Source organism: Peromyscus californicus, unplaced genomic scaffold (genome assembly GCF_007827085.1).
Source record: "Peromyscus californicus insignis strain IS unplaced genomic scaffold, ASM782708v3 Scaffold_14__1_contigs__length_90479793_seg_2, whole genome shotgun sequence".
Lineage (NCBI taxonomy): Eukaryota > Metazoa > Chordata > Mammalia > Rodentia > Cricetidae > Peromyscus > Peromyscus californicus.
This window is the reverse complement of record NW_026294436.1, coordinates 56,062,541-56,073,964: the sequence shown is the minus strand read 5'-3', so window position 1 is coordinate 56,073,964 and position 11,424 is coordinate 56,062,541. Positions and strand designations below refer to the sequence as shown.

Here is an 11,424-nt window from a genome sequence, read left to right as displayed (position 1 = left end):
ATATTGGCCCACTGGTGACAAGTCAAGAACTGTCACCAGTGGGCCAATATATCTATTGAGGAAAGCCACAAAAGACTAATTGGTCTTCGGAGGGATGAGAGCTGGGATTTGTCCCATGTTCTTGTGAGTAGTCTGAGGTGATCTGGAGAGCAGAACTAGCTCTGTGAGCTGTATCTGTTTTCCCAGCACATAGTCATCCTATTCTTGCTTCTTTGAATTTCTTTGGCAGGGGGATTTCACACTTATTCAGAATAGTTCATTGATCAAGCTTCATCCGTGTGACTTTCCCCATGGCTAAGTGGATAATCAAGTGTAAAGAACATGATCTTCTGTTGTATGATACATGGTTTGTGTTCTGACAAATGAAGCTTGCCTGGAGATCAGAGGGGCGGAGCTAGACACTAATTAACCTTAGAGGCCCGGCAGTGGTGGCACACACCTTAAATCCCAGCATTTGGGGGGAGGAAGCAGGAAGATCAGGAGTTGAAGGTCACCGTGGGCTACACAAGATCGAACCAGTCTAAAAGAGAAACAGAGCCAGGTGGTGATGGTGCCTGCCTTTGATCCCAGCACTTGGGAGGCTCAAGCCTTTGATCCCAGCACATGAGAGGCTCACACCTTCAATCCCAGCACTAGGGAGGTGGAGACAGGAATCTGTGGTGGATGGAGACAGGATCTTGCTGCCCTCATTTGGTCTGAGATTTGGTAGAGGGAAGAACTCTCTGGTGGCTGCTGCTCTGCTTCTCTGATCTCCAGGCAAGCTTTATTTGTCAGAACACAAACAAAATATCACACAACAATCTTCATGTGATACCTTCAGAGGCCTTCTTGCTCTCTGCATTGAGATGGGGTTCCGTAAAGACCAGTGCAGATGGCATGGGGAGTTTTTAACCAAGGGGTTGTAAGAGAAAGGAAAATTATCATAGTTTTTCAAAAGCCATTTTTGTCCTAATAAGAAGGTCTGTTATGAAGTTTTAGGGGTGAAAGTCTATCTAAACACGATTTATTTATTTAACTTTTCTTAGGGGTGACTAGATTGTTCTTCCTCTTCTGGGGCTGTTGGATCTTTTTACCACATCAGCTGCAAGGTTTACTGCCTCACTGCCTTTCCCCACACCCATATTCAACCAGCTCTGGACTCCCTGGGGCCATCTGCAAAAAAACACATACTTCTTACACAATGGAAAATTTATTCTAACCGCTTATACTAGATGGAGAAAAACTGCACTCTCCCATGCCCGCACTGCTGACCTGCCTGCCCTGATCTGTTTTGCCATAACTGACTGGCCATGAGTCCCACCCTTTGCCTTAAAGAACCACACTTCTGACGACACACTCCACTTTCAAAGCTACCTGGGACCTGGGTGTGGGTGGAGTGACAAGTGAGGTTAGAGGAGTGTGGTCACTGTACAAAGAGGCACAGGTCCTGCAATTGAGCAAACGGTTGAAGTCAGGGGCAGTGATTCCCGTAAGTCTACAAGGAGATGAAGAGGGCTGTCGTGGCCTCCACATCGCCCATGTTCTCCAGTCTCTTCCAGTTGTTCAAGGACTGGATACTTCTTGTCTTCAAGTTCCTTAGAATCAGTGCTTTGAGCTTTGGCAGAGAACCCTAGTGCTGGGCTTGCTGCTGGGGCCTCTGGGAACAGATTTTCTTTTCTTTTCTTTCTTTCTTTTTCTTTCTTTCTATTTTTTTTCTCTTTCTAGGGTAATAACTCTGCCTTGTACTCAGATTTCCACTGAGACTGAACAGCTTATATTATGCTGTAGAAACAAACTAAGACACAGGTCAGGAGAAATTTGAGTGCAAGTTGATGGAGCTTTAGATGGGCTGAGCCTAGTAGAGACTTATTTGACATCTGTCCTTATCAATCAATCCCCCCTCCTGCTGTATTTTAATTACTAGACACACGTAAAGCTTGGAGCAGGAGTAGCAGGACCCTTCCACGTCACACCATTCACACCCCAGTGGTTTCCTTCCATTAATTTTCTACCTCCTGTCTCCAGTGAGCTGGATTATTGTCATGTTGACTTTTTCCAGATGTAATATGAAGGCCAGTTGATCATCAATCAATAACATATTTTGAAAGGTCCTTGAGTTCAACCAAAAAAAAAAATTGTTTATCAACTGAGAGGCCTAGCATTTCATCTGCAACCTGAAGAATAAAGAGGACATGAGAACCCACCTGGCCAAACCTGAATGAGAAGAGCCAATCACAGACTTGACCCCAGGTGTGTGGAGCCAAGACAGTTACATTTATTTCCTCTTTTCTAATTTGAGAGGTTTCATGTTGAAGAAAATCAGTATGTTGGGGTTGTGGGAGGTACAGACATAATCACCATGAAGCTGAGCTGTGTCCTCATGACATGGGCTCTTCATGTATGTCCCGCTGTGCTCCTGGCAACTCAGATGTTACCGGGTGAGTAGATGTTTGAATGTTGGGGTGGAAATGAGATATGTCTCATGTTGAGAGAGAAACTCAAAGGGAAGAGACATGGACCGACCTTGACTTTGCCAAGAATCCCTGTTCAGGTGGGACAAGGACAGACAGAAGACAAGTCTGATGTGTGGGACTGAATGGCTCTTTTAAATAGAAAAATTCAGATATTTTCCATCCTGAAAGTCCCTTCTGACTTGGAATCCTTTGCCAGCTGCAAATCTTATCTCTGACTCTTCTAGTACAACTTTCTTGGAAAAGTCGCGTGGGCTTGCTCTCCCCCTCACACCTCACTCACCCTTCAGTGCCTGCAGCCTGGCCTCCACTAGAGTCTGTGTTACACAGGGTGCGGGGATCTCTGTACTAACGAGTTTTTGTCTGGATGGATTTCTTCGTTGCACCCGGCCCTGTTGATTTCTTATTCTCTCTTGCAGTCTCTGTTTTCCTAACTTCTGTCTATTTTCTCTGTATATTGCTTGGATGTCTTCTGGTCCTTCAGCGGCTTTTCTTCCCCTCTTGTAAACTCCAGTGTTCTCTACAGTTTAATCCTCGCCCTGTACTCATCTTTTCTTTCTAATGAGACTGTAGAAATATATCTGTCTGGTTTTGCTGCAATGGTTGTATATTTTAGAGCCTCGGGGCACAATTCCAGATCTATCCATGCTTTTGACTCTCACATTCGAATGTTAAGCTTTACACAAGACCTTTTGACCTGGGTGCGTCACAGGTACCAACACAACATGAGATGAATTCATATCTTCCCCAGACCCTCACTCACCTTTTACTCTGTCTGATCTCAGATCCTCGCGCTAGCACTTACCTGTGACCTCAGCTAATTCCTTGCACAAGCACTCACCTGGGACCTCAGCTAGAAACCCAAGAGGCATTCTGAACCCCTCCCTCATCATTCTCTGAATCATCAACTTTGGCAAATTTCACCTCCTAAATTGCTTTCACAACTGGTTCCTTCCATGACCCACTGCAAATGCTTTCTTAAGAGAAGTCTTTATCATCCGTGACTGAAGTTGCACAATCACTTCCTTACTAATCGTGTCTCAGCCTTGTCTCTTTGAACTGAACTTTAACTCTGCATCCTGAGGGACTTTTAAAATTTGAGTTCTTATCGTGGCACAGGAAGCCCCAAACCTGGCATCCTCTAACCCTCTTTCTTCCCTTCTTCCAGCAACCTCAAAGCCTTCCCACTCCGCTCTAACAAAGACTCAATCAACCTGCATTTCCATTCACAGCCCAGATTCTTAGCTAAGGCTTTGCTTATATTGTTAGGTCCATCTGAAATGAACTCTACCACGACTCCCGAGGCTCTTCCACTTTACAAACTTCTAGGTATCCTTAAAGATTCCACCTTGGTAGCATCTTCCCCCAGAAGCCTTGTTGGTCCCCATTTCTGCCCCAGTGTCTGCCTGTGACACTTCGTTCTTATTGCTTGCACCCACACACTACAATAATCCTTTCATGTTTGGTCTTCCATCAAACCGAAGCTATTGGTGGGAGGCCCGGAGATTTTGATTTTGTAGCAAGAACTGTGGTCTTGGAATCACATACTCTGATTTCAAGCCCCCTTTCTAGTTACTAGTTCTGTATCACTTTGAAAAAGTCACTTTCAGTTGAGCAAAGTAGCATGTACCTGTAATCTCAGGACTGTGGAGCCTGAGGCACGAGGGTTGCCTCCAGTTCAAGATCAGCCTGAGTTACATCACAAATACCAGACCATCAAGGGATGATCTGGATGTAAAATCTTGCTTAAACAAAAATCACTTTTAATGTACCTGAATTCACTTTTCTCTGTTGTAAAAATGAGAATGATAACACCTCCCACGTGAGGTTAATAAAGTGGAGATACCAGACAAGCCAACAAGGCTTTAAAATTTTTTAAATTAATTAACTTTATGTGTGATTGTTTTGCCTGTGTGTCTATGTACCACCTGCATGCCTGATGCTGGCAGAGGCCAGAAAAGGGTATCAGTTCCTCTGCAACTGCAGTTCTGGATGGTTGTGAGCCACCATGTGGAGGCCAGGAAGCAACCTTGGGTCCTCTGCAAGAGCAACAAGTACTTTTAACAGCGGACCCAACTCTCCAGCCCCGAAGTTTTATTTATTTATTGTTTTGAAGAAACAAAACACGAGGAGGCTGAGTTTAGTCTTAGGACGGTGAAGGAACTGAAGAAAAGTAGCATAATGGAGAAGAGAGGGCTGCGAGGCACTAAAGAAAACACCGCGGACCGAGACAGTGAGAACTAGGAAGTGGACTTGATGGGGAAGTTAATAACCCAGAGTCCAGCGTCACCGGAAGTGGGTGAGAACAAAGGTGCCCAGGACAGAGAAGAGTGGCGTGGAAGAACAAGCACATAGGGATGTGGAGCTGGTGGAGGGAGACAGGGACCAAGGGGGATGAGGCACAGTCAGAGCTGGGAGAAATGACACTTATCTACCCGGGGCTAGTCAAGGACCGAAGAGAGAGTGAAGTGATGTGGGGAGGACTCTCTAAGTTTCAACCTGGAGGCAAGGAGTTGTTCCGTGGTCACCAGGCCAGCCTAACGATCAAGGGTTGTTGGAGAGGGGAGGATGGAGAAAGCTTTGCCTTTGCTAGGGGGAGTTCAAGAGCAGAGGATATTAAAGTAAGAAGAGGTCACTGAAAAATGAAGCTTTGGCTGGGTGGTGGTGGCACATGTCTTTAATCCCAGCATTCCAGAGGCAGAGGCAGGCAGATATCTGAGTTCGAGGCCAGCCTGGTCTACATAGCAAGTTCCAGGATATTCAGGGCTACACAGAGAAACCCTGTCATGAAAAACGAAGAAAAAGAAAAGGAGAAAAAAGAAAACTGAAGCCTTGAAGGGGGAAGCAAGGAGGGAAGAGGGGCAAAGCCACCTCTTCGGTAGACAACCTACTCTAAAGAGCCAAGTGAGCTGTGGGAAAGAGAATGGGGCGGGGTGTCCCCAAGGAAGGTTGAAGGACTGAGTAGACTATGCTTGGGCAGTGAAGTAAAACGAACATTGCTTCTGAACTTACCCCCGGCCTTCTTGCTCCATTCTTGACTCTTGGGGTGGTTCTGTTGCTGGGAATTAAACTCAGGGCCTCATGCAGGCTAGGCAAATGTTCTACTGTCAGGCTTGCCTGCCTTCCTGCCTTCCTCCCTCCCTCCCTCCCTCCTTCCTTTCCTTCCTTCCTTCCTTCCTTCCTTTTTAAATGCACATGTGTATTTGCAGGATGCATGTGTGTATGTGTGGTATGTCAGAGAAATATCATTCCTTAGGTGTTGTCTACCATTTTATTATGTTTTATTTTAGACAAGGTCTATCATTGTCCTAGGCCTCACCTCGTAGCCTAGGCTAGCTGGCTGGCTGGCCAGCAACCGCTGGGCTTCCCCTGTCTTTAACTCCCCAACACTGGGGTTTGAGCCTCCCGTGTGCAAGCTAAGTAGTTTTCCAACTGAGCTATCTCCCCAGTGCACCCCCAAGTCTTTCTTTACACTCTTCTAAATTTGATTTTGTAAAACTGCTTCTTTAAAATTTATAGGATGGAAAACCAGGCATTGTAGCTTACAATTATAACCTAGTACTTAAGAGGCTGAGGCAGGAGGATTGTTGCAAGTTCAAGGTCAGCCTTGGCTATGTAACTCATAAAACATCATCAACAACAAAAATCATCAAATGATGGTGAAGTCCTATACCTGAAAGGCTTGTGAAGATTAAATAGTGCGTGGATGTGCCAGCGGTGTGTGACACACGGGAAGCACCCAGTGGATATTATAATCTGACGTGCCTCTTTCCCTCCTCTCTACTACCTGCTATGGGGTCATGGCTGTCATTGTCCTTTGGTTTCCTCAACCAACAGCTGGATGTCATGTTGGTGAGTTCCCTGCTCCTTCATTCCCACCCCCTCTAGATCACAGTCCTTTTACTGAGAGGCCTGAACACCAGTGAGCCAAGGTCAAGGCCATCCGGCTGAAGATCCACAATTGTCTCTTAGAGGAGTTTTGATGTCTTCCTCTTCTCTCCCTGACAAGATGGCTCCCTGGGGCAGAGGGGGAGCCCTTGTGGAGGGCCATTCCATCCTCTTTCTCTAAGTTGCAGCATCATTTTCTGGTTCTCCCTGGGCCATCCCTCCTCAGCTGCCAGTTCGGAGACTCTGAAGTGTGAAGGACCTTTCAGCACGGAGCAGAGCAGCTGCCACACTGAGGAGGAGGAAGAGGAGGATATGACCCATTCCAGTGACACCGACTTCCAGGTCAAGGGCTACAAGTTCAGTAAACCCTTTCATCTCATCGTTTCCTATGGTGAGGTCCCAAGAAGACCCGAGCAGTGTCTCAAACCACTCCTGACAGCACCCCAGCCCACTCAGGAAATCACCCTCCAGGAAACTGGCAGAGGCGGAAGTACTTAGTTTCCCATCCTCAGCTTCCAGGGGACAGAATGTCCTCGAGGAAGTCCTAGGCCCTAGAGTTATTTTTCTCTCGACATTGGGCCAATCGTGAAGGCACTGGACAGAGTGAGGAAATGTGGTGAGCCATCCATAACTCTAAGTTCAACCTCAAGGCAAAAATTGTTCCCCAGTTACTTTGAGACTAGAGGGCAAGAATAGAGGGGGAGGGCAGAGAAAAAAAGGGTTTGCAATTGTTAGATAAGTTCAAGGGGGCAGAGAGCATTAAGGAGGGCCAGTAAGAGTTGAAAGTGACTTGGAAAGTTTAGGAGATCTGTTACAGGCATTGCTTGGTGTATCTCTCAAGGGAGGTAGATGACCCTCAGCTCTTACTTTGGGCTACAGACTGGCTGATCCTCCAAGGTCCAGCTACATCCATATTTGAAGGAGACCAACTGGTTCTGCACTGTCGTGCCTGGCAAGACTGGCCACTGACTCAGGTCATCTTCTACCGAGAGGGCTCAGCCCTGGGTCCTCCTGGACCTAAAAGAGAATTCTCTATCGATGTGGTGCAAAGGTCAGACAGTGGGCAGTACCACTGCAGTGGCATCTTCAGGAGCCCTGGTCCTGGCAGCCGAGAGACTGCATCCCCTGTGGCTATCACAGTCCAAGGTGAGAGCTTGAGGGAGTGTTGCTGTGGTGGATCTGGATGAGAAGGAATAGGGAGACCAGAACCATCCAGATCTACGCTTTCTGATATTCAAGGATCCAGAACCTAGACATCCGTTGGCTTTGCTCATCCATGGATCTTTCCTAGTCCTGCCTAGAAGGGAGGGACGAAGGAAGAGAAGGGAGGAGGGAAAGAAGGAGGAGGGACGAAGGGAGGGGGAGGAAGGGAAGAAATAAGAAGGGAACAAAAGAGGAGGAGGACCTGAAAAGTTCAAATGGGACTGCTGGGGATGCTGTGAATGTGTTGCCCTGATTGATAAAACGCTGATTGGCCACTAGCCAGGCAAGAAGTATAGTGTAGGCGGGATAAGGAGAGAAGAGAATTCTGGGAGGTGGAAGGCTGAGTCAGGAGATGCTGCCAGCTGCTGCTGCTGCCATGAAAAGCAAGATGTGAGGTACTAATAAGCCACAAACCATGTGGCAACGTATAGATTAATAGAAATGGGTTAATTTAAGATATAAGAACTAGATAGCAAGAAGTCTGCCATGGCCATACAGTTTATAAGTAATATAAGCATCTGTGTGTTTATTTGAGACTGAGTGGCTGCCAGCCCAGGCGGGACTGGAGATAGCTCCAGCTACATGGGACCTTTCTAAAAGAACCCATACCTAATGAACAGAGGAGAGGATGGGTGGAGGGAGTTATGGGTCTGCTGAGTACAGGATGGTTGAATTCTTCTTCACTGCTTATCTTCTCCCCAGAATTGTTCCCATCCCCAGTTCTCAAAGCCTTACCATCTAGTGAGCCCCGAGAGGGAGGCTCAGTGACCCTGAGCTGTCAGACAAAGCTGTCCCTGCAGCGGTCAGCTTCCCGCCTCCTGTTCTCCTTCTACAAGGATGGAAGGCCACTGAGTATCAGAGGCGTCTCTTCAGAACTCCAGATCCCCAAGGCTTCAGAAGAGCACTCTGGCTCCTACTGGTGTGAGGCAGCTACTGAGGACAGGCAAATTTGGAAGCAGAGCCCTCAGCTGGAGATCCGGGTGCAGGGTGAGCTAGTGTGTATGTGTGCCTGGGGGCGGGTGTATATGAAACATGACTGGGTTCAGGTAACTCCAGAGGAAGAAGACAAACAGGGGATGCAGGAGAGATGGGGCAATAATCCAAAGCCCTTGATGATGGAAGAGAGCACAGAAAGAGGATGTCTCCCTCAGACCGTGGGATGTACCAAACCAAGACCCGGCCTGGCCCTTTGTGTACCTCCCTATAGAATTCAGGATTCCTATGTAATCTGAACATATATGGGAGTATCATACCTAGAATGCAGATAATGTCTAGAAAGGGTCAGCCAGGACTGCATATTTGAGAGCTCATCTCAAAACAAGCTAACAAACAAAAAAACCTGTGGGAAGAGTAGAGTGTATGTCAAATTCTGGAAGTTACCATTAGGAAGGCTGTATTTGATCTGACACACACCTAGAGGGAATTGTCTAGGCTGATGAGAAAGCTTGACAAATGAAATGAAAAGAAAATAATGGGGTGGGGGACTAGTGACAATCATCCTTAAGAGGGGGTGCCTCAGGGGATCCGCTCAGAGAAAGACTGAAACAAAGATGAAGAACTAGACTGATGGCACACACAAGGAAAGGTTGACTCCAGAGCCCACTTCCAGAAACTAAATTCTGGCTTGAAAGAGAATAAATGGGCAGTCTAAAGATGAGGCTTCCTCACTAAAGATTCTCAAGCAGAGACTGTCAAGACAGTCCAGCCTCAGTCTAAAGGAAGGATGTAAGAGTTCTCAAGCCCTGGCTGCCAGTGAGTACCACAGCTGCTTTTAGAAAAGAGGGAGGACTGATTCTGTAACCAAACACAGTGGGTTCACATCTTGTTGCATTCAATACCAAAATAAGCATAGCCAAGGCACACAAGAGTGGAGAAAGATTTGTGATCAGTGTCGGGCAAGAAGAGTACAGGAGTTATTTCCAAAGTAAGGCCCTCCTCAAAAGAAGGCATAGGGCATTTATTCAACTTAGACATATTTACTCATGTAAGGGTTGGCCCATTCTTAAACATGCTCAGCTAAGCAGTGTATTCTGAGCATGCTCAGTTTAAACGCATGAGTTAAGAAAAGATGGTAGACACAGAGTTAAGAAAAGATGGTAGACACATTTGGGGTCATGCTTAGCTAAAATGGAGCACATGCTTGAAACATTAAAGTGATAGGCAGGAATACCTCTGGGCATACTGAGTTTGCATTCTAGAGTTTTAGCTGAAATAAAAGAAAAAACATTTTGAAGACACATTCATACAGGAGTTTGCCCCTGAAGGTACCTGTCTTACTATTTAGCTAACAGTGTGTGAAGGCAGGGCTAGAGTCAGGCACCATCTTTATGTATGTACTTATTTATTTATTATTTTAAGATAAGGTCTGGCTAACCTACAGCTCACTATGTAGACCAGGCTGGCCTTTAGTTTGCAATACTCTTTCAGCCTCAGCCTCCTGAGCACTGGGACTACAGGTCTGCACCACCACGCCCAGCCAGTTTTCACTTGTATGTGCTTCCTGCCCGAAATAATTCAGGTCCCTTAAATTCTGCTGATTCCTCCATCTTGAATCCAGCTCTTCAGAAATCAACTGCTTCAGAAACTTCTCCTGCGGAGCCCCCTGATCCTCTGCCCCCACCACCTGCTCCTTCTGCTGAGCACCTGGGATTCTCCTCCGCAGACCCTCACTTACATCACCAGATACGCCTTCTTCTCAAACAAATGCAGGATGTAAAAGTTCTCCTTGGTCATCTGGTCATGGAGCTGAGGGACTTGACTGTCTACCTGAAGCCTGGTGTCACAAACGCTGCTGACAAGTGAAAACAAGCCATTCATCTGGGACATGCTCAACCACTGCAACAAGTCCAGCTCTTTCTGTACTGCACATATGCAGAAATAGTTCTGCAAGCTGTCTTGGTACTTTGTTAGAATAAAGGAGCTGGTTGAGTGTAAATAAACACGTACAAGGTGAGACCCAGAATGTGCCTATAGCTGTATGTTTTCTTTTACTATGACAAGGTCATTCTGTACCCTAGACCAAGTATTCAAATGCCCAGACTGTGGGGAACATCTCATTTAAACCATCACACTCCATGTCCAGCATCGAAAGTATGTAGAGGCAAAATGTGAGCCTCAGTGGGCTTGGGCAACCTTGCCCCGATGGTCCTGATACCTGCAGCACACATGGGCTCTCTCTCTGGCCAGTTCCAATTGGTGCCTGCAGCTTCTCTTGGCAGATGTTCCACATTTGGTATTTCTAACACCCTGAGGTCTCCATTACAATTGGACTTCACCTTCATAGCTTTACACATAGCCTACTCAGCGGCTGTCTACAGGGAATCTGACCGTGCATGGTACATATTGCCTTGCTTCACAGACTTTTATCTGGAAACTCAATGCAAGCCTTCATGAGCCCTGTAACTGCATGCCTGCAAAACCAGCACCATGCAGACAGCACTAAGCTCTGCTGAGAGCTAGAAGGTAGTCAGGCTTCCTTTTATCATGATGGTGTGGGAGACTCAATCTATAATAACACTTCCCTACACAGGCCTTTTCCAACAGGGTCCCAGGAACTTTCCTTTTTAGGTCCTTTTTCTTCTACCTACAGCGCATTCTCTACTATCTCGGGGCAATGTGTTCAGTTTCTCTTTAGTGATGCTAATCTCTGCGAGAATTACAGCTATGTATCCAACACTTAACTTCCCTGAGACTTTAATCAGCGTCACACCCTTTGCTCTATGCTTGGACTACTGTTGTCCGTTCTCAAATGATGAGAGCTAGCCTGACAAATTATGCAATAACCTTGGTTAAGATGACCTTTGGTTGATGAATTAATAACATCACGTTATTATGGCCTTAGTGAATGAATAGTCTACCACGTTATCCTGAATTATGTAGAGCT

General features: G+C 46.5%; 1 protein-coding gene across 2 annotated transcripts; it reads left to right on the top strand.

Moving 5' to 3' along the window:
• Window positions 1–2,338: 2,338 nt before the first annotated feature.
• Window positions 2,339–10,503, top strand: Fcrla (Fc receptor like A). Of its 2 annotated transcripts, XM_052737571.1 has the most exons (6): window positions 2,339–2,417; window positions 6,288–6,302; window positions 6,565–6,729; window positions 7,218–7,484; window positions 8,244–8,528; window positions 10,099–10,503. In XM_052737571.1, exons 1-6 carry the CDS (start codon window positions 2,339–2,341, stop codon window positions 10,341–10,343), a joined length of 1,056 nt encoding a protein of 351 aa, XP_052593531.1. In that variant the 3' UTR covers window positions 10,344–10,503. The 2 variants fall into 2 exon arrangements, with proteins under 2 accessions (XP_052593531.1, XP_052593532.1); XM_052737572.1 differs by lacking the exon at window positions 6,288–6,302.
• The last annotated feature ends 921 nt before the right edge of the window (window positions 10,504–11,424 follow it).